This window comes from Phasianus colchicus, chromosome 5 (genome assembly GCF_987193195.1).
Source record: "Phasianus colchicus chromosome 5, bPhaCol1.hap1.1, whole genome shotgun sequence".
NCBI lineage: Eukaryota > Metazoa > Chordata > Aves > Galliformes > Phasianidae > Phasianus > Phasianus colchicus.
In genome coordinates this window covers 2,687,132-2,710,515 of record NC_143440.1, presented here as the reverse complement: position 1 = coordinate 2,710,515, position 23,384 = coordinate 2,687,132, and the positions used below count along the sequence as shown (strand labels likewise).

At 39.9% G+C, this 23,384-nt stretch overlaps 1 protein-coding gene across 4 annotated transcripts in view; it reads right to left on the bottom strand.

Moving 5' to 3' along the window:
- Positions 1–23,384, bottom strand: part of LGR4 (leucine rich repeat containing G protein-coupled receptor 4) — a 58,248-nt gene that overhangs the window by 4,322 nt on the left and 30,542 nt on the right. For all 4 annotated transcript variants that reach the window (XM_031607408.2, XM_031607409.2, XM_090140166.1 and 1 more), the window contains exons 3-17: positions 21,052–21,123; positions 19,683–19,754; positions 10,753–10,968; positions 10,037–10,108; positions 8,896–8,964; positions 8,230–8,301; positions 8,072–8,143; positions 7,358–7,426; positions 7,027–7,098; positions 6,347–6,412; positions 5,091–5,162; positions 4,111–4,182; positions 3,703–3,828; positions 2,236–2,357; positions 1,551–1,625 (exon numbers count right to left, since the gene is read on the bottom strand). In XM_031607408.2, coding sequence (XP_031463268.2) covers positions 1,551–1,625; positions 2,236–2,357; positions 3,703–3,828; positions 4,111–4,182; positions 5,091–5,162; positions 6,347–6,412; positions 7,027–7,098; positions 7,358–7,426; positions 8,072–8,143; positions 8,230–8,301; positions 8,896–8,964; positions 10,037–10,108; positions 10,753–10,968; positions 19,683–19,754; positions 21,052–21,123 — 1,319 coding nt within the window. The remainder of the gene's footprint in view (positions 1–1,550; positions 1,626–2,235; positions 2,358–3,702; positions 3,829–4,110; positions 4,183–5,090; positions 5,163–6,346; positions 6,413–7,026; positions 7,099–7,357; positions 7,427–8,071; positions 8,144–8,229; positions 8,302–8,895; positions 8,965–10,036; positions 10,109–10,752; positions 10,969–19,682; positions 19,755–21,051; positions 21,124–23,384) is intronic.

The window sequence follows — 23,384 nt, the reverse complement described above, 5'->3', positions numbered from 1 at the left end:
AAATAAAAACAACTTTCTACTTAAGAAATTTTAAAATGCAAGTTGTGCTTCCAAAATCAATCCGAAGTTTGTTCTCTAATTGCTGCATCATGGTGCATCTTTAGACAAAGAACAAGAATGTTCCAAACCCAATGGGAAAATTCGTGCTAGGGAGAGTGAATTTTGCTGCTCAAGTTCAACAATCCATTCTTGCCATTAGGCAAAGTGGAAAGTGGATCTACAAGCTGAGCAATGATTCAGAATTTAGGTGGTGGGTGGAGTGTCCTACTTATGACCAGACAAGAGCACAGCAGGGAAAATAAGTTGTTAGCATGGGAGGGACTGGTGAAAAACAAGGCAAATTGTGAACTCGTAAAACAAGCTTTTAGTTCCTTGTAGAGCTACAGCATCTCTGGTATGGGCAAAAAGGCTTTAAAGATTAAACCTGTGTAACACATCATTTGAACTCTCATTCTGCAAATAGGAGCTCAAAGCACATAAGCAGCATTGGTCAGATTAGTTCTCAGATAGCATACAGTTGTGTTAGTAGTGCATTTGACTTTCTAACCACTTTTTTTTTTTTTACTGTAATCTGGAAATCTTTGTAATATTCTGTACACTAAATCTAAAGCTATCTCAAAAGATGAAGAGCTAACAGGTAAGTTTTCACATGGATGTAAAATACCAGTTTAGGAAAAAAAAAGAATAAAACTTGGAAAACTTCTGTTGATCCAGAAACAGCTTCACCGGAAGCATACTTCTCCCCTGATCTATGTACTCCTATCCATGCAAACAGGAGGATACAAGATGTGTAAAAGCTTCTCTCAACAGCCTATGGCAAGGGTGAAGAAGTAGGAGGCACCACAGCCAGCAATTTAGGAGCTGAGCGGAGCTGTGTGTGGAAACGCATAGTGGAAGGAAGATAAACAGAAGGGCAGCAATGAAACTGCCTAGAAATATTTGTCTACAAGATCAAAGACTTTCAACACTCCTGAGCCATTCAAGCCCAAACTGGAGTTTTGGTACGCCAATAAGGGTACTTACTGTACCAATATCCACAGCAGTTTAAGATGTTACTCCAGCTACTTGCAACAGCCCTCTTGCTGTCAGTTAATGCTGCCATGGAGGGGCTAAGAAAACATCATCAGGCTTAGTTTAAACCCCAATGACAATAGTTTAAGCTTTTAAAAGCACAGGCTGACTTCTTGCTGAAACATGAGCATTCATAGCATCTGCTCCGCAGATACTTCATTGACAAGAGATAAAGAATTAGGGGGCACTGCATTAAACACAGCAAGCTCCAAATTTAAGTATCACAGTCTTGTATGTTCTGCTTATGGAAACTAACTTCAGTTTTTTGGTAACGTAGTTCTCCCATACAGTGCTGTGCCTAAAGCTAAGCCAGATCTTTGTGACTGCACATCCAAAATAATATATGCATCAAATGTTGTTTCCCAAGTGCTACAGAATTTAACCTTCTCTATATGGAGTGAATGAGGAACAAAGCGTATTTCTGCAGACAGCTGTCTGCATAACCTGTGCATGTGGCTAGAGCATTTTATTAGATTTACCTGTTGCTGGTGTACAGTGAATAATAGTCTGACCCAGTTCCGCATTTTCCTCATTTCTTAGACCATCTGCATCAGCTGTATCCAAGTAAAATGAAAAACAGATTAGTTGTAGAAAGAAAAAAACCGAAACGTAATGAAGCTGCCTAGGACAGAAACACAGCTTTGAAAGATCAAATACCTAACGCTTCACCAGCTTTCAAGCCTATAACAAGTGGAGCAGTTCTGGTTTGCCCCATAAGGATGAACACTCAGTGCAGAAATTGCTGCAGCAGTTTAAGTTACTACTGCCTGTTGTAGCTGCTCACAGTGCTTTCTAATAAAGAAACATCATCTTTCATCACCAGGGAAAAGATCTACTGGCCTTGAACTAGACAGTGCAAGGACAAGCTTTCTGAACATGAGGGCTGAAATACTGAAATCATGAGAACATTTCTGCTCTGGCACAAAACGACAGAAACAATCTTGGCAGTTTAATACAGTTTTAACCAAAAGAAAAAAAAAAACAAACAGGCACATCTCACACTATCAGATAAATCCACATCACCATTTTAGAAAGAACATGGCACCCATCTATCTGCAAGCAATTGCTCAGCACTTTCAGAGCCAGCTTTTCCTTTGATTATTCAAAGACAATATACACTGTTACTTGGTCCTGCATGTTCCTCATTAGGATAAGTGCTCTTACCCTTTTCACGATCCCCCGTGGCATCTTGATCTTGGTGACTAGAATCTTCAGCATTTGAGTTTAAGTAAGAATCACAGCCCCAAAATGCACAGCACTGGTAAGCATATGGTACAGATAGAGACCTGAAATACAGGCAAAACAATGAAGACTGTAAGCTGATGCCACTTTAGGTTTATCACCTATTAAAAGTATTAAGGCGCACACTTACTGTTAAAACTAGGAATTTTGTCAAGGGCATTAACAAAAAAAAAATTCAAATTGGATCAGCTGTAACCATTTTTGATGAATTTTTTTCCACAAGATAAAGGACTGGTGATGCATCCAAGCCTTGGCTGCAACAAGAAGTACTAAGATAATTCTATGATGTTTTGCTCTCTTCAATTGTCCTTTTCCTGCTTTCTGATCAATGCTTGTGGTGTTACTGTACAAATTAAAACTGCAAATTTATTAATTTATACAGAACTGCTTCGTAAGAAAGTTAATTCCTAAATGATCAAATGTTATAAATGCATTTTTTTCTTTAAAAAGAAAAAATAAAATTGTTTTTGCTATTGTCCTTCTGCATGCCTGCCAGAAATGGTACACGCTATTAATCCTGATAGAAATGTGGTACACCTGCATACAGAGATTTTAAAAGGCCATGCAAACAATTCGATAATAGCAGACCTAAAGCAAAAACTTTTCTGACTCAGGGCTACAGTATCAACTATTTGCAGCACTGTTCAGCAATTATGTTCTTGTAAATATTTAGGAGGAAAAATGGTCTGAAGTCTCCCACAGTGCATTAGTTCTCAAACACAGACCACAAACAAAAAGCTAATCTGTTGTTTCCATGGGATTGCTGAGGCCTAGGAGTAACACAGAATCCTCCACTACCCTTACATAAATTAACAGTATCTTCATGTCCATTTTTTTCCATTGAGCAGTATAGGAGACAATTTTCAACTGCTTCTTGAAGACTGAAATATCAATGTGTACAAACATCTTTCAAAAAGGAAATCGGTTCACCACCTCCTGATCCACCACCTATAGAAATCAGTAACAGATTTCCCTTTGAATGATTACTCTCATCATTCACCTCTAATAATAAACAGCATATGTTGCAAATACGTGTGGAATCAGGCACCTGCAAGCCTGTTCCCATTTTCCACACTCTGAAAGACAGATGTGCTCAGCTCAGTAACAAATGGAATCTATCCAAAACACTGCTATAAAGTCAGATGATTGTATCTGCCTGAAAAGTGGCGGGGGAAAAATATAGCAGGTTCCAGGAAAATAGTCTGCAAGTCTATCAGTCTGCATTTCTACCAGAACAGTCAGGATGCCAACACTGAGGCACTATAGGACTTGCTGAAGGGCCTGATCACTTGTCATATTATCTAAGTTGGCTTCATTTATTGTCAAATTGCTTGCTACTAAGTAAGTGAGGAAGTAAGTGAGGTGCTGTAGTGCTATTAACCAACTTACCGAAGCTTTGCAAAGTTCTTTGCTGCCAAAGCTTCTTTCAGCTCAGAATTTCCTGCAAGTTTAAGTTGGTTCAATCCACTCAATCCTTCTGTTGGAACTGAGGTGAGTTCATTGAAACTTAGGTCTCTGAAATGTGAATATTAAGACAGTGTTACAAGTCAGTTTGAAGTCTTTAAGGTCTCACACCGAAGCTGTGGTCTGGAAAATGACTCTCAGTGCTGCAGGCACTTTAGAGTATGGCTCATTCTGCATGAGTATACCCTGCATACATTCAGCTAGCAAGAGGTTTCATGATCCATGGAGATGAAATGTATGATGGACACGTGCCAGTTTTAAGCTAAAAGTGTTTACTGTCTCTGCAATTTAATGACAGACAGAGGAAGTTACTGTACAGAATAGCCTACTTACAGATTAACAATAGCTCCAATGGTAGTGAAAGCTTCCTTGTGGATCTTACGGATTTGATTTCTACTGAGGTCGCTGCAATGAAAGCCAAGTATGATTATTTTAGCAGTTTCATCTAACCTTTGCAACAACCACTGTTCAGAGAAAAAGTACATCCATTACACATAATGGTACATCCGTTATACCTCTGATAGAAAAGCCAAACAACCCTCCCACTTCCCTCCTCCCCCCGGTCAGACAGGTGCAGTAGCAGCTGAACCTCTAGGACAGACAGCCGTAACCAACTTCACCCCATTCCCAAGGTAGCAACTGTATCCCACCAAAACTCCCTTTTCCCCCTTCTTTCTTGGCCTCAGCAGCTCAGCTGACACTACCAAGGCAGAAGCAGGCTCTGGCATCACCCATTCCCAGGCTGAAGGTGCCAGGAAGATCACTTTGGTGACAACCACACCTGCAGCAGGGCAGGGCAGAAGGGGTGGGGGAACAGAATAAAGAGAAGGGCATCTCCTTTGTTGGATTTCAAAATCCAGATGCAGCTCCTGCAGGATTGCTATGATTTATATTAAGATACTCCTTTCAAAACCCCTGTCAACTTCTGAAATTTATTTCCCTGATAACATCACTGTTTCAATGTAATCTTCATACAGCTAGACACGTGAAGGTGGGGGATAATTTTGATTACTGGTCTGCTCCTCTCAAGGAAAACAGATAGAATGCCTCAATAAATAGCATATAATGCAAAACAGCAGACTACCAAAAAAATTCTCTTAGATACATACACATGTGAACGTCTACAAAAGCAAAATGGAGAGTAAAATTGGCAGCTGCTAGTATAGAATCTCTTGCATATTGTTTGCTTCACCTTAGGATCCAGCATACTTGGCCTTCTGACACAAGATTCGCAACACCAAACCCGATGTCAGTTTACACCGGAGTCAAGAAGGTTATTTTGTTTTATTCAGCATGTGTCTATGTACACTTACAGCACGCGAAGGGAGGACAGTCCTTGAAAGGTATCATCTGTGATTTCATGGATTTGATTATGCTGTAAGGAACTGTGAAGAAACAAAACGTTATTGGCAAACAGCCTAACTTCAAACCAAGGGATAGCTTGATGGCTGCTAATAAGAGGTAGCCTTCCCAGACACAAGGTGTTTTCTAGTTTCCCCTAACACAAACTACATTTCACATTAGCTACAATAACATAAATATGACGCTCCTTCGTGGCACTTTTACTCAATCTCAATTCACAGATCTTATAACTTAAAGGAGATTGCTGAGTGTGAACGGAATTACTTCCAAGCACTTGACAAACTATCAAGAGTCACTGAGATTTAATACAAATCTACTTAACCCTTCAAGGAATCTTTAGGACACTTTAATCCTGGATGCACTTTCAATTCTCAATACAGAGATACAGAGATTTATGAAAGGAAAATGCTGAGAAGTGCTTCAAGAACGGGCAAATTACACTTCCAGTTCATTTGCCCTAGAAATCCCTTTCTGACAAACTCCATTGGTCTCCCTTGTGTATACAGCAACATGTTCTAACAAAGATTACATCAATGGTGCCTCTGTTGGAGACTAACAGGCTTTCCTCACACACCATGAGCTCTGAAGATGCTTAGCCAGATGTTTTACAGCAAAAAACAGGTACAATGAGCCCAAAGTTGTCAGAGTATAGTAGCAAAGACCTGTGAAAAGCCTATTATTCCCAATCTCATTAAGTGTTAAGAAAGTAGAGAGCAAAGGAGGCTTAAGGAGAAGCAACAACACTGTTAGGTAAAAAAGATGCATAGGGTCTTGAAATACAACTTAAGCAGCTTTATACCAATGAAGTGAGGAAGAACAAATACAGGTTTTGAGAAAGAGAATGCACCTTACAGGACTACAGGAAAAAGTATTTTACCTGAGCACAGGCTGTTGGTTGAAGGTAACAGAAGTATGGAAGAAATACAAGGCAGGAAGGAAAACACCTAAGTGCTCATTACATTTGTGCATATAGCAATACTTCTACAAAATCCAAGATTAATGTGTCCTTCACTCTTTTTTGTACTATAGGAACAATAAAAGCTGAGCTGCTTGAATTTTCTGCTCAGCAGTCTTCACACAACTCAGCCACATGGCCTTAATCTTAGAAGTGTACTTATGATCAAAAGTGAAGGAAAAACATTTCTGGAGATTGGGACTCAGTGTACTAAAGAGGTAATAAAGATAACCACTGTGTATTTCTACTCACATTTCTTCCAAGGAGTGGCAGCCCGTAAAACTTGGGAGGTCCTTTATATTGTTATAAGACAAGTCCCTTCAAAACAGGAAATGGAAAGAGGATGCTTAGTTTAACTCTGCTCTACCTGGAACATCTCACCACTGGATATATGCATAGCAAAAAATCATACTGTGCAAGCTCCCTGAATTCTAAGAGCTGTCATATAAAATAATTTTTAGATTTAAGTGGCCACAGAGTATGCATTGCAGAAATTTAGTGCAAATTTTGATTTAGGGTGCTGCTACTTCCCAGAATTTTCCACAAAACTCAGCAGTAAAAAAACCCTAGAAACTTGCAAACAACATTTAAATACCTTGCAAAAGGTAAGAGATAAGTCCCACATCATCATCCTCAAACTCAATTCACCTTCTATAAAACAAAAGACATTTTTCTTCTCTATTTTTCAGGAATTGATTTTGTTCTAAATTTTCTTGGGTATCCTTTGTAACTATGGCTTTGCCTATTCCCAAATGGTTTCATTGTCTAGTTTGTTCTTTTGCATTCCTTCTAAAAACATTCCTACTAATTTTTTTTTTTTACTCTTGCCTTTATAATAATAATACCTGAACAATACTTTAAATTAGCTCTACGTTCTCTACATCAAAACATTTTCACCCAAATGAATCTAGGAGCAAAATGTGTACACTTACAAAGTTCGCAGCATCTTTTGCTCCTGGCATAAATTAACAGGAATACTGTTTATCTTGGTCCCCGTTAGAGTTCTATTAAAAAAAATAAACATCACCATATATAAATATCTGTATTGTTGATCATATAACATAACAAGCCTATCTATGAGCATAGGTAGGGTGTGTTTTTAGCTGTCAGGTGCTGGATTAAGGCATTAAGACATTTATTGACAAGAAGAGAACATATACCCAGGTTGCTCTCTAGATCCCCTAAATCACATTTCAATCATTTCAAACCAGGCAAAATAAAACTAATTTAAGAAAGGAAATTATTTCTGCAGAAGATACTTACAAACTCTCCAGATTAACGGTTCCTGTCAGATTAGGAAACCACTGCACCATGCTGGCACCCCGAATTACCCTAAAAAAGTTCCCACAAAAATTAGCTGTCAACTATCACGCAAATGAACTACGACATGAAGTCCTGCTATCAGGTAGATATTTTCACTGAGCAGGCATTCTAACATCCCTATCATTGTTTCAATTTTGTACATTGAGCTATTCTTCTTAGTGCTTCTTATACTAATGATTTACTTAGAAAAAACTGGAACTCATCAAATTGGAAAGCAAATAAAAACACCTACGAAAAGGGCATAAACTCTCAGGTAGTTTGTAGTTTCAAAGACTGACATTGCACTCCATTTTGTTACTTGTCACCCCCATACCTGACATCATTTGAGAGCATGCATGCACTAGCCTGCAAAAAATTCTCACAATGTACACCTCTGTTCAAAACCATATTGGAGTTTATTTAAGTAAGAACCTGAGCATTTGGCCTGAGGTTATGTCTTATGCAAGGTAATGAAGATTAAAAAAAAAGGAGTTGTAAAGCATATTTACCAGAGCTTCTGCACATTCCTAACAACAACAACAACAACGTTTGTTATAGCTAACTGCTAAAAAAGTTGTACAGGAAGAGCTAGAAGCAGCCAGGAAATTCTACTGATTTTTTAGCCATAGCATTTCATTTTCATGTATTGGACTATTCAGTTGAGATGATACTTACAGGGAATGCAGATCTGACAGGTTCTGAAACGCTGAGTTCCCCACAAAAGACAAAGGATTGTCATACAAATGTCTGGGAAATGAAAAGCATGTTTCAGTCACTGCTCTTACAGTCATTGTCTGCTACAGACTAAAAATAGATGCATGAAAACTACTTACATCGTTCTTAGAAGGGGGTTTCCTGCAAATGCACCATCAGGAATTATGGAAATATAGTTACTGTGAAATGCCCTAAAGATAACAGAAAAGAAAGCCCACATTTAGAAATACATTGCCAGTACATTCAACCAACAGTCATTTTCTCTGTGTAGATACACTACACCTATGCAATTCCCAGCCCTGCCAAAATTAGGACAGTAGTTAAATATGACTACATAAAACTGTAGCAGCAAGTCTGAAGTCATGATTATTGTCTATGGGACATCAGCTGAACTGAAAGAGTTTCACTAGGAAGAAATTATTCTGTCCAAAACATGATCTTATGCTTTCTGTTGTTTGCTTCTCTGTTAAAGGAGGGGACAATGAAGACAAGCACAGTGAATACATAATTCTGCTACTGGAGGCCAAAACCAGCTCCTGATTAAGATCTATGCTAATGGTAGTCCTGAATAAATTCCTTGGTTATATAACTCCAAAATCATTTTCAGCAGGCTCCCTCTGTAGTTGTTGATTATATTTTCCTTTAATTACAGCATCACTTAGCATAACTTAGTCTGATCGAGGCTGCTGCATAATCAGATGAGTATTCTTAAATCTGGTAATTTCTTTTTTATTTATGGAAAGGAGAGAGAAAACAGGTAAAAAGGAGTAACAGGCAATACTCACAACTCTTTTAGATTTGGGAGTGCTTTTATGGCTTCGGGGAATTCCACCATGTTATTATAATTTAAATCCCTAGAGGAAACAAAGCAGCAGAGTTAAAAATATATATATTTAATCATGGTCATGAACTGTTAAAATCATCTTTAATTAAGACAACTCAATGAAAGTGAAAAGTTTTCAAAACATCTTCAACTACATTGCAGAATAACTTGATTTTTAACTTAGTTTCAGTCTTCTCATCTACTACGTGCCTTAGAATCAGCTAATTAACTGAGTAAGTTACTTAAGATTGTCCAGAAGGATTATTCATGCTAAATCAAATGACATTTGTTCACAGCAACGCTCAGTATTTTTCACAGATTGTCCTTCAGATTAACGTGCAAAACAATGAAGTAAGATTCCAAAATAACAACAACAGAACGTTGACACATACGATTACTCTTTAAAAATTTACTCCAAAACCTTTGATTTCAGGTTTCATAAAAGAAACAGTAAGTAAGCCATTAGGCAATAGCAGATCTCCTGCAACAAAATCAATTCTAAATATTAAAGAGAAGCACAGGTAAATGCCATCACAGTGGAACAGTGTGTATCAGTGACTCATTTAGGAGCTGCCAGGACATTTGCAAGACAGTTTCCAGTGGTGCCCATGCACCAGTAAGAAAGGAGCAGCAGAAAAACAGCCCACTGAGGAACTTCCTGCTGTCACACAATGGATTTGACAGCCTATTTTAAATAAGTTTAATCCCACAGCAAATCTGAGAAACAAATATTTGTCCCTTATCACATACAGGGCCACTCAAACACTTCTGATATATACGCCTGAGTCAGTGGAGTGCTGTGCAAAGATACACCAGCTAGATCAGTACTAGGAACATTAAGAGCCACGCCATCCAGCGTGACATTTCACCCAGGCTAATATTTACCTGCTTCTCAACAGAGCTAATTACTTTTGGTGGAGCACTGCACTGACATTAGCCTTCACTTCCGAAATCTGAGATGAACACAAGTGTGGGAGTTATGTGTTGTGCTGCACACATGCCTTATTTGCAAAATCTTCACTGCAACTAAAGTACCCTTGAGTAGAGGCTGTGAATGAGACAAATCACACTCAACAAAGAATTACTTTAAGAAGCATACTTACAAGGTTTCAAGGTTGTCCAAACCATCAAAACAGTGTTTTCCTATTGTTTTTATCTTATTGTTATGAAGATGCCTAACAAAGAACAAAGCAAAAATGAAAACAAGTGAATGACTTCATATAAACTCACAAATTAGCAGATAATTCTGTGAAATCGAAACAGTTTGATGGTTTAGAAAAAAACATTACATGGGACGGATTATGCAGAAGAATGTCTTTCACTTCAAGAAATAAGTCACTCTTGTATGGGAACAGAATGGACTGGCTGCAGTCAAGACCTCTCTTAAACCTTTACTCGCTATCCAGAAGCGTGATAAAATATGATTTAAATGTATAAATAAAAAGAATTTTAATATTTATCTCTGGAAATATTTAAGACTAGATAGAAACACGATCTGTGGCAGGTAATATTTTATATTTCATCATATTTCTTTCTATTTGGAACCGTTTTCTGACAGCCTCTTGTTTGACATATCCATTTCTAAAACGAGATGCTATGAAAACATACAGCAATCTCACTACACATTTGTTGCACTTTGAAGTTTCTGTTTAGGAGAAAATCTTGAGCAGACTGACTAGTATTTGATAACAGCAACATCTTGCACTGGTAATAGAGGCTGTTACCAGGCCACTGACTAAAACAAACAAAACACCATCTTCAGGGCCATCTAACTGGGGAAAATCTAAGCAACACATCAAGTAAAGTTACAAATACTCACAGAACAACAAGACTTGAAAGGTTTGTGAATGCGTAGTCAGGAATGTGTGTTATTTTGTTAAGGGCCAGTGTCAATGCCTGCAGGGAGGGGAGGTTGCTCAGTGGATGGATGGGAACTTCTGTCAAACTGTTGTCATCCAACCAAAGGTGACGCAACTGCACCAGCCCCTCAAAGCTGTCTTTGGGAACAGCTGTGATGTGGTTAGCATCCAAACGCCTAGATGAAAACAGAGAGAATTGGCACAGTAAAGTGCCAAAAGCACAAGTAAGTATTTTAAAAAAGTATTTTAAACTCTTATTACTTGCAAACGTTTCTGTTACCTTGAACATATTATAGTGACATTATTTAATACCAAAAAGTTTGAGTGTTTACTGAAGTGACACGTGAATACTCTTTCATAACAGAAAGCTTCATAACAATTTCTTCTCCAACACTTCTATTAAGACATTTTAACCAACTTTGTGCTTACAGTTGGCTTAACCAAGTGAACTGCAAACCAGAGAAACCTCCTCCCCACCAACCCTTCTGCTCCCATAAGTACCTCACTAGAATAAGCCCAACATTGCATCCGAATCCTTACCTGATGACATTGCATCTGAAGCTACAGAGGCAGTTACTGCTTTGAACTGATTATCCCTAGAGCTATGCTGTCAATAGCATCATATACTGCTATGTATTGCTCTGGGTACTTCTGTACACCTCAAGCAACTACCTTAGAAAATAGGATTATTAAAAGCAGTGTTTAAGCAAAGTCAGAGTTAGAAATGGCATTGCCACATAAAACACTGTGTATGTCAGCTAAAACTGAGACATTTCTTCCATTCTGGCAGCTGATTTCTCTCATCATGCTACACAAGAAATGGAAAATAGAACTCTAGCACTGTTCAGTGTTGCATAATTGGATTTGCCATTGCATTTTTTCCCCAAATTCACTCTGATCTCAAATATTAACGGTAGCAATGACTGTGCAGTCTTTCCAAAAGAACAGTAAACCACACAAGGCAACTCCACTACAACACCAGCTCACCTATGCCACTGGATTTCACAGCTTCTTCCCAATTCAAAGCATCCAAAAAAAATAATTCCACACCTGGAAACCAAGGTGGTGAAATACATGTCCTCAGCTAAGGCCCAGCCGTGAAGCCCCAGTGACAAGAGCTGCTGGTTTTACCTGTGGTGTCCTGCTGAGAGCCCCCATCCAAGGGAATGCACAAATGCAATACTGCCCAACACATGGCTTTAGTAGTGAACACTGAAACTCCCATGCAAAAATCACACGTGCTTGTCCTCATGTGATGCACTCTGAAGGACAAGAGGTAACAGCTCTACTTGAGCCAAGGAAGGTTCAGACTGGATTAAGGAAAAATGTCTTTCTTACAGGGTTGGTGAGGCACTGGCTAACCAGGGAGGTGGCAGAGTCCCTGAAGGCATCTAAGAAATGTGGAGATGTGGGAGACGGTCAGTAGGCATGGTGAGGATGGGTTGAAGGCTGAGCATGATGGTCTTAGAGGTTCTTTCCCAATCTTTATGATTCAATGAATCTATTTGTTTGTTCATCTTTCTACAGCAGCAGCACCAGGACTCGGATAGCATCACTGGAAATCACAGCTGTCAGGAGGTTCAGGTTTGCCAACACCGTGCTGGGTAGTCAGATGTGCCAGGAACGAAAATAGAAAAAGGCTTCAGCCTGGATATATGCAGACAGAAGCCTGACAAACGGGTAGCTACAAGGGATAGCAAGAAAAAGCATTACCAAAGGGCTGTTCTTCATCAAGGGAGGGCAGGGAAGGTGAGGGGCAGCCCACAAGGTGACAAAAAAGTGGTAACAGATCTGAGTCTGTAGGGCTGAGAGCAACGCAATGTGTTTGCCTGTCCTCTGCCCTAGATGCTGCATTCTCTGGGTCAGCACCACGCTGAAAGATGGAGGCTTCACAGCCAGCACGGAAGAAAACAACTTGCATAACTGGTTTGAAGTGACTGTGTACGCTGCTGTCTGGGGAGACAGACTCACATCCACTCCATTAACATCGATGCTCACTGTGATACAGATCAGCACAGCACAGGTTGAGTTATATTAAGCGCTCGGCGAACTCCTCAAGCCATGATCAGACATGCTCTTGAAAATCTAGCTGGATCAGTTTAAGAAGCCTCTGCCTGCAGCCATCTGCCAGGGCTCGCAGCACAGAGCAGGTGACTGCTCCACGTTTGTCCCCATGTCAGCAAGAAGGTTTCTGGGCTCCACCTCCTGCATCACACCCAGGAGCAGAGGATGGGAGCCAGTCTGCCCCAGTGGGCTGTACTGGGAAGCTGGGGGAGGTCAGCAGAAGGGAGGCACTGCTTTACCGATCCACCTACAGCCAGCTGAGACATTTCAGCCCTGTACGTACCTGTAAGGAAACATCTGACTGCACTAAAATCAACCTTGAACAATTACAGTGTTAAAATGCTGGGTTTACCGCAGTGGTCAGCATTAGTCTAATTATTTCCCCCCCAAAATTTAAAATATATGGTGAATTCAGAGGATAAGAAAAGCACAATCACAGTGTCTCAAGAAATCTAACATCCCCAAGGCTGCGAAAGAGGATCTTGCTTTGCAATGTATATGGCTTGAATATTCCCAATAATTAGGGAAAATGTCAACACCAGAATTTCCATAAAATAAAAAGTCAAGAAATGCATGAAATCAAGCAGTAAATATGCCTATAAATAGGAATTTACAAAACTGCATCCAAAAGGCTGTTTCCTAAGATGCGTGAGGTGCCATTAACTCTCAAGCTACACTCCAAAGAGCTAATTCCTATGGCTCATATACTGGCATCCCTTTATCAGCTGCCCTATGGTCTGACAGGTGTGTACACTACTGTGTTTGAATGCTTCTAGCCTGCATCAAGGCTGCAATATTTCAGAGAAATTAAATGTCTGGTGATAATAATAAAAAAAAGGAGGGGGAAAGGGGAAGAGGAAAAAAGGCCTGGGGCTCTGCTTCAGTAAAACAACAACAACAACAACTAGAAATTACTTGTCTTTCTTCTCCCTCCTAAATTCACACACCTCCATGAAGATCAAAAGAATGATTTTTCAGTGGAATAAACATATCTTAGTCTTCTCTTCAACTCTTTTTCATTCCAAGAAAAGCAACGTACCTTGAGAGGCAGGCAACGTTCTCAGTCCTTGTGACTACTTGCCTACGCCTATGGTTGCACTTTCATTGTGCTCTTTCCTAAATTCCACTTATTCATGCAGATTTTAGGGGAAAAAAAAAAAGAACAAAAATAAACCAACATACAAAAAAAGAAACCTGAAAAGGGCATTCTTCTTGCTCTCTATGACTTCTTGGCAGCTAAACAAGCACAGTGTCTGAACAGAGGTGAAAGCAATTAGGGATGCCAAATCCTAAAGCCAAAGCTAAGCATGCTGCAATTGCTTGCATTGCTGAGTCCTCACTGAGCCTGAGATCTGGCTCTATATATGGCTGTGCTGGCCCCCACCTTCCCCAAGGCCAGCAGACATCACAACAGAGGTTTGCAGACAGCTAGAGTACAGATTTAAAGTGAAAACCTGTGATTTACAGACACAATAACATCAGAAGAACCATACTGGGTACTACCAGAATTACACACAACAATAATTTATTGCTGCTTGATACCAGTTCCTAGTTATCAGACCACAAGACTTATCGTTAATTCAGCCATTTCTGTCTCATTCATTTTCTTTTCTGCATTCCTTCACGCCTTTCAGTGCAAATAGGGCATGCCATAATTATTATTGATTTTTTCTTCCAGGTGAAGCTTATCTACATTGTGTTCACTGTGCCAATCACAGCTGTAGTGCTTCCATTTAATGAGAAAGGTGCAGAACTGTGTGCTTCAGGGAACAAGGGAAAGGCACAACTGGAACAATAGGCAACTTCTGCAAAACAGCACCACTCAGCTAAGCACCGCCACATTTCTCTCAGGTGGCACAAGAAAGGCTTCACCAGAACTAACAGTTAAAGTACAGCAAATATTTTTGGCTGTTTGGACTGAACTTTAGCAAAGTCTGTCCTCTTCCATTAAAGTGTTAAAGATAAGACTACGTTCTTTAAATTAGAGCTTGCAGCATACACTTAAATTCCTTAATCTTTCAGAAGCGACTCCAATTCCAGCTTCCCTCTGGGCAATGGCTTGTGAGAGACCTTTCCATTTTAGTCTATAAACTCAGAGTTCACTTGCTGAGCTGTCATCTTTACTTTTATTACCTGCTGGGTCCTCTCCTCACACAAACTTAAACTACACAAGAAGAAAGAGCAGGAACACAACAGAAGCTGACGCATTCAGGAGCTCTCCCACAGACATTCAGTGTATTGTTTAAGCAGATAAAAAACAGAACAAATTAAAGATCTACAAACTATTTACCTCGCTTTAAGGAAACTGTAAAACTAACACCTTACCTTAATTGGAATGAATGCAAGTTCTGAAGCCTAACCAACACGTGTGTGTGTGTGTATGTGGGCAGGAAAGGCCAGCTAGATGGGGCTGTGAGCAACCTGGTCTAGAGGGAGGTGTTCTTCCCTATAGCAGGGGGTTGGAACTTGATGATCTTAAAAGATCCCTTCCAACCCAAACCATCTTGTGATTCTGTGATTCGACCAGAGCTGACAGGGATATGGCAGCATGTGTGGAGCACAACCATTCCCAAGCTGATGTTGTTGGCCCTACCAGCTCTCATTGCACCACCATATTTCAGCCACTCAGAAATTGTAACTGCCTTGTCCTACTAGCAAGAGCCTAACATCTAACTCTCGTGCAGCACCACTTCTGCTCAATGGCAATTATTAAAGAACTTTGCTCTTTAAAGTGCTCCTTCAAACACCACAAAGAGATCACTCAAATAACTCTGAAGTAGATTTTTAGGTTTTGAAGTTGAGTACTGATAAGCCTGATCCATAGGAAATTGTGCTACAATGTAAGGCAATAAACCTACCATGTTAACAGGGACACTTTACCACACTTAGCTCATTTGCTCACTGCAGAAAGCAGCTGCTCTCTGCACCTTACCTATTACAAACAACAATGCAAGGATTTGCTTCATTCCAAGACAAATTTACAGCAACTCTCAGAAACAAATGATCCATGCCAAAGCTATTGCCATCGCTAGTGCTGATTTGCCAGCACCTACATTTCTCCCACTGGAATGTTTAAGGTGGGACTAATCAGAGAGAATACAAAGTTTGCTGCAAATAACACAGGGGATTCAGTTGATCTTCACTCACAATGTTGTGTAAAGGAAAATAAAGGCTATCATATTCAGCAATATTTTGTTTTCTCCCTGCAAAACCAATGTAAAGAACATGCAAGCTTCTCCCTTTCCCGTTCTGGTGCTGATAGTTGCATTCTTCAGCTTAAAACTGGTTCACTTGTAGGTTCCTTCTATCATCTAAATAACAGCAAAGCAGAAACCTGGAAAATCTCCAGAGAAGGTCCACTAAAAGTTGGATCAACTGAAAAAAGACATGAAGGAGAATACTACACCTGAGACAGAACAATGCTTCTTAACTCCTTCTAGTTATCGTTGTTAATCAATACCATCTACAGCCTCTCAGCAAAGATTAACCTTACAGATGCCCCTCCGTCCTTCAAAACCCGGTAATCCAGAAACATCATAAATTATCCAGAGAAGCCGTATCATTTTATTTTGTTTTTAAGAAATACATTGACAGAACCATGCATTTTTTGCTATATTATAAGTGTTGATATGGTCCTCTCAGAGATTGCCCATTCTGACACCCATCACTGCACTCGTGTTCCACACTACTAAAACAGCTGTCATCCATGTGAACTACCACGTGAAGCTGTGTGTTTCAATTACCATGCTAGTGCAATGTTTCCAGAAGGGATTTGTGTTTTAATTGTTGTTTGTTGTATATACAGGCATATGCATAAGTAAAGAATCCTTCCAAGGAGAAGCATTCCCCCATTCCTGGAGACTTTCAAGGTGAGCTAGGATCAGGCCCTGGGCAACCTGATCTAGCTGTGGTGTCCCTGGTCACTGCAGAGGAGTTGGACTACACAGCCCTCAGAGGCCTCTTCCAACTCTACAGATTCTATGACTCCAATTAAATGATCTGAAACTTCTGTTTTGTTTTCAATGCAATTGTTTCAGTATCCATCACACTCAGAATATTCAGTGCTACAACTTAAAAATTCACTGGGGTGAAGTGAGAGCAATTGCAGAGGTGGTGTAAGCTTAATGAGCTGCTGTGCTGACCTCTGGAATTAAATCCCAGAATAAGCAACATCACAAAAAAGAGCTATCAGAATTGAATAGCACCTTATGCCACAGCACTGAAACAAGGGTCCCTCTACCATCACCTCCTGTTCCTTTCAGGACTTGCATACATCACCTCAGGAGGTGCTTTGCCACCTCTGGCTCTTCATATAGCCTTGGATTGCCAATACACATCAGCAACACCATCTCCAGATTTAAAGAACGTAGTATGCCACTTCATTGCAAATCCTGCCCAATTTGGTATATGATAATGATGATAAAAAGTGCATTTCTGCTCACCAGAACTCCTGCATTTGGTAAATTTCGCTTTCATAAAGAATAACTCCATTCTAGCTCTCCTCAGGAGGCCAGAGCTGGGAAGATATCCAACATAAACAGAAAATAAAGAGCTGTCATTTAGTATTCTGAACCACACTGGCTACTCTCCAGCTGTAACACAAACTCCAGAAATCACGAAGCTCCTGTAACCATCTTTTTTCCAACCCAGGTATGCTTACTGGGCTCACTCACACATACAGCTGCCTTCCCACGCAGCTAGGACTTGTGTGCATCAAGAAAGAAATGAGGCAGTGCTACAGGAGCTGCAAACCAAGCCATCGTCAATATGCTATAAAGCTTTACAAACGAGTAATTTGTGTCTTCACCAAGAAAAAATCCCCCTAAAGCCTACTTTAGAGCAAACTGGGCAACTGCCAAAAGAGAGTCAGTTCAACGATGTTGGAACTTGCAAGTTTTGGATTGGGATTATGTATTAACAAGATAGAAGCAGCATATATTCTGCAGCGAGTTATTTGTTTTATGAAGTCAGAGCAGCTCAGGATTCTTAAATCCATTCTGACACATTCTTTCAAAAAGACTGTGTTTTTCTTTGTCTTTTTTTTTCCCTTAAACCAATAAAGCAGCACGCTGGCATTTATTTTTCCACGATTACTCCAATTCAGAGGACAGACCAACATTCCCTTGCCAGATGCCGCTCTCTGCATTAGCAGGGGGATCTAAAGAGCTACACTGTAATTTTTACAAGCGATGTAAGAAATTGAAAGTTTTCCTGAAGCTTCTGAAAATGACAGGAAAGCATTCAAAGTTTATTAGTAGTACAGTAAATATACTTTACATTTCTCATGACACTCATCTCCAGAAGAAAAATGATCCTCAAGTGGCTACCAATTCTAACAAACAGTGGTGATCCACCAGTGCAGATAGCTATCCTCTTGGGGATAGAGTGGGAGCCAACCCAAAGCAGGATCCGCAACCGAAGAAAAATCTCTGATTTTCTGACACTGATATTTGATGAGTTCCAGGCTGGGTTTGCCCACTGTATTTTTCACAGTAATTCTGAAAATTCAATCTGGTTTTTCTCAGAAAAAGAATAATCGAGTAGCTTGCTACTTATTAATGCAATTTCCTCCTCTATTAAGCAAAAAGGAAGAACGAGATGCTGGCTCAACCTTCACACTCGTTCTCATTCCCTTAATTTTACCATTTCTCATCTGCCAATAAAATTAACAAACCAGCAACTGGACATTGAAGATTTGAAGCTTTAAATAGAGAACACACATTACTGCAGTTAAGTAGAGACAAAAGCATACTTAGAAAACGAAATAAATTACTTCTAGGAAATTTACATATTTACTAATGCTGTTTCTTCTTTGGCATCACAGAAATGCTGGAAGGAAGAAAGGAGTGCTCTAGCTCTTGCTCATTAGAAAAATTACTACAGGGTTGTTCATGCCATGTAATCTGGGGGGGTTTATTACAACGCATAACCTCTGCCCAAAGCAGACTGCAGTCCTCAGACCAACACGCAGTAAAATAAGATGAACATCAAGGAAATCTGCAGAATTACTGCAAGTGGAAGCCCACATTCCTATACCTGAATCCCCAAATCTGACCTCATCAAACTACTGCTGTCTCCAGAAAGCACCTCTGCAAGTTATTCCATAATCCGTTGCAATGCAAAGAGACAGGATCTTAGTCAGAAACTTGAGCTTTGGCACAAAGGGAACAGATAACCTGCCCTCTCTCTGTGTGTTAGCAGAACGGAGGAAAAAGTTTGAAATCCCTCTGCTCCTCCATCATGGAGACAAGCATCTACCACCTAGAGAGCTGTAACTATTAAGGTCTGATTAAGATGCTCTGTGAAATACAGTAAGGCAGGAGATAGTGTAAGCAAATCTGAAATACTTTATGAGCAACTAGCAATAATGGCTGAGTGCTCCTAACTGCCTATGTGATTTCGACACCTTCCAGTAAGCCCAATACTATGCATGTCTCAAGCAGCACTCCCTCCCAGAAACCCTTCTTCCTTCTCCAGATACAAAAGACTTGGGAATGATTCATTTTTGCACAATGTTTTAAAGTGGCTTAAACACCTAAGGACATGTATAAGAAAGATAAATACTTTACCACCTCTACATACATACAGCAACCATGTACCTGGGTTTGGGTTTTGAAAGAGTTTAAGTCACCCCCAAAGACAGCAAATACAATTCCTTGTCAGCTTTGCTAGAAAAACTTCGCCCCAGTTGAAATCATAAGATCAGAAACTCTGGGTCCACTACTGCTCAAACCATCACACTTCAGAATTTTAAACAACAAAGGTAACTTGTACATGGTGACTGAAAGTAGAATTTGGAGAATAAAAGCAAAGCGAGAAAACTTACAAGGACTGTAAACCACTCAATCCTCTGATGGCTTCGTTAGGTACAGTCTTCAGCTGGTTGTTCTGTAGGGTTCTGCAAAAATGCCCAGTGTGTCAGTGCAGTATTTTGACAACAACATCTATATAGAATACCCCACAGTCCATTTGTAACCCATGTAAGAGAATGTGGCATCATCACATTCATTTTTTTGTGAAATCATCCTACATATGCTAGAAAATACACAAACCTCTTAATTTTTCTTAAAGCTGCATCAATACACAAAGCGTTAAGAATCCAATTTACAAAACTACATTCACAACCAAGCTCCTCTGAGCACAACAGCAAGAAGGTACAGAATGAAACTAGAGCCAAGCAGAATTATGTTATGCTGTATTTTTAAAAGCCCTCCTGTGAGACAACACACTATTGCATGATGAGTACTTTATATAAAGTGAATGCAAATAACTGAGATCTCACACGTTATTAAGTATGATTAAGTTTGGATGCATATTAGGGTAACTGCTGTTGGACATGTAAGTTAACTGCTAATTAATAACTAATTTTTCAAGAACTGCTAGAACTTCAGGCTCCTCCAGAACTGAATATCCCAATGGAAAGACTTTCGAAGGCCTTGACACTGGGCATTTTGTTCCCAAAACATTGTGACAGATCAGCAGTTTCCTCACTGCTGTGTGTTTATGCTTTTTCTTTATGCTTTTTCTCAGAGTCCCTCTTCATTAGGTTCTTTAAATATCTATTTAAAGATATTTAACTATTTAAATTAACTATCTATTACCCTCCCAGCAATTGGAAATATTTCCTGCAGCTTAAATGCTACAGCAGAAAACCTTTTATCCTTAGCAGTGGAAAAGCAGTTGAAACAAATGTTCTAAGCTTAGGAGGAAAAACAGGATATGAGAAATAGGACATTCAATTCAAACTTTTATTTTTAATAAGAACTTTCTTTCCTAATAATAAGCCATTTTCACCTAAAGCAACATCAAACTGTCAAAATGATTTCTATCACCCTTAGTGGACAATGCAAAGGTCAACCAGTATCATGAAACTCTAAGTACTAGACAGTCTGAGTATCTGATGGAATAGAACCAGGGGGTGAGAATAAGAAACAGCTTTATATGTCCTTCATAAGATTTCTTCCTTCTTAAGATTCTACTGCTACATGCTATACTTCAGAAAGAAAAGTAAGTGCTCCCATTAGATGCAATAATTACAATTCAAGCTGCTAAAGAAAAAGTAGGAGCACTATACATTTTTTGGGGGGGTAACAATATTATTTTAGCAAAGAAAAGAAATCTCCATCCAACCTATCAGAAAATAGGCTGACTGTGCAGTAAGAAAGCATACGAAGCTCTAAAACCCAATTACTTACAGAACTTTGAGTTCTTTCAATCCAGACAAGGCCTTCGGATGGATAAAAGAAAGGTCATTGCCAGCCAGTCGCCTGGAAAAAAATTGCAATAATAATTTCAATCATTAAATACAGCACTTCCACAATCTTCTAACATGAAAAATCAGCAATGCAACAATTCCTGCAAACAAGCAGGCACTCCGAGTCCAAGTATGCCCTATGCTTGATCTTCCAAGTTTGTATCAGCTAGTTCAGTCGTTACATATCTTTTACAACCAAAATTCACTCAAACCTCAGGGGTAGACTTTTGCAAACATGCTAGGAAAAAAACAAAACAAAACAAAACATTACAGAAAGATGAAGAATCTTCTTATGGTACTAGGTCTGAAAAGTACACTTCCCACTAACAACGTGACCCTCAGGCTTTTGGCTCTGCTTTGGTGAAACGCATGCTCTGATATCCATGTGTTTTTAATCTATGCAGCAGTTTCTCCAGAAACTATGCAGTGAAGGAAGACCAGCTAGATGCTAAGGAGAGGCCTCAAACACAAAGACAATACTCACATGGAGGCAGAATGTTTATGGTGTTGACAATTGACAGAAAGCCTGCCGACGTTATCAAGACATCAGCCTGATCATCTTTCACCTTTTTTGCTAGTTATCTGGACATATTTTTCAGGAAAGAAAGCTGTTTTGCGGGGAGGGAAAGAAAGAGGAAGGAAATAGAATCCTCAGCCATACTTGTGCTGTCTCAAAATGTGGCTGCTTTCAAACTCAGAGTGCTGGACATCAGCACAAACTAAACTGTGAAAACAACTGTGATATTGGAAGTAATAAATCCAGGAGGCACTGCAAAAGACAAAGCAGGAAAGCAGAAACATCAGCCCCAATGGCTGCTTTCCAACAGCTCCACCCAGCCCCCACTCCTTGCTCTTCAACATTTCACCCATATCCTGAGCAGCCGACACTGTGTGGTCCAACCTTTGCTGAGCTCTCAGTGCCGTGACACAAGGTATTTTTTTTTTTTAGGGGTAGAAGACAATAATGCAGAACACCTGCTAATCCACAGCTGCCAAACGATGCCATCATTTCAGCCAAAGTATTTGCTTTCAGACTTGGTTGCGCATCCAAGCTAAGCAAAATCAGCACTGGGAGAGGTCGTAAAATGAAATCATCTGGTGGAAATACTACGTACGATGCAGTGTTGATAATTAAAAAACCCTATTTGTGCTTTACAGGATACCAAAACACACCGCTGTTGTTACAGGGGGCTGAAATGAGCCAGCTACACTAAGGGGAAAATAACATTTCTAAAAGGAAAAGAACAAAACTAGTAACATCTTAAGTGCCAAGCTTGCCAGCACAAAGCAACATGAACACATTTTTATCATGCTCTCTACTTCTACCTACCTAAGAGAGACTGCCCGAAGCATTTGATTCCAACACAGATTTGCTCGTAGCAGAATTAATGACTTAAAAAAATGCTGCCTAATAGAGAACATGATAGCTCTGTTTATCAAATCCATTTGTCAAAGGTGGAAGATTTTATTTATAAAAGGAGAAGAGGATTGCTCCCTGTCAACAGAATTGATTTTAGAAAACGGTTCCCATCACTCACACAGAAAGAAACAGAAGAGCTGGTTCTCTACACCAGTGCTTTCTCAGTCATCTGCAGAACACGGTATTCAGAAGCTCAAAATAGAAATCCTTAAATCAAGAATAACCTAGCTGAGGCTTCAGCACTGAACTACTTGAGCTCTTAAACAGCAATCAATTCCGTACTTCCAAAAGCAGGGGTGCTGACCCAGGGAAAGGAGCTGGCGTGCGACTTATCAGGCATACGCTGTCATTTCTTCCTCTCCCCAAAGAGACCCAGGATTATGATTTGTTTTAAAAAGCTAAACTAAAGCCAGTTGGATAACCTCCCCCAGCCCTACGGAGCATCGCTCACTGAGTTCCACTAACACAATTTACAGAGCACTAGAAACTAAACACAGCAGAGCCAGAGCAAGGCTTGCATGACTTCAAACATCAAGACTTAGCCTTCCTCAAGGCAACTCCTGTTTACTCAGCCTTCTGCAACCAACCAACAGAAAAAAAAAAAAAAAAAAAAAAACTGCAATCCATTACATTTCCGTTTCTCCTAAACCTGGCAGCCTTCCAGAAGACAGGATACAACTAGCTAAGCGTGCAAACGCTTTGCTAATCAGTTTGCCAAATACACATTTATCATTGGTGTCCTAGCCTTGGGGAGCGTGGCTGCTCCTTAGCAGCTTGAGGTGCAGCTTTCCAGCAGGCAAAGACAATGGGTTGGTTTGTGCAACGTACCTGCGTCTGCTGCAGCCATGCTCAGC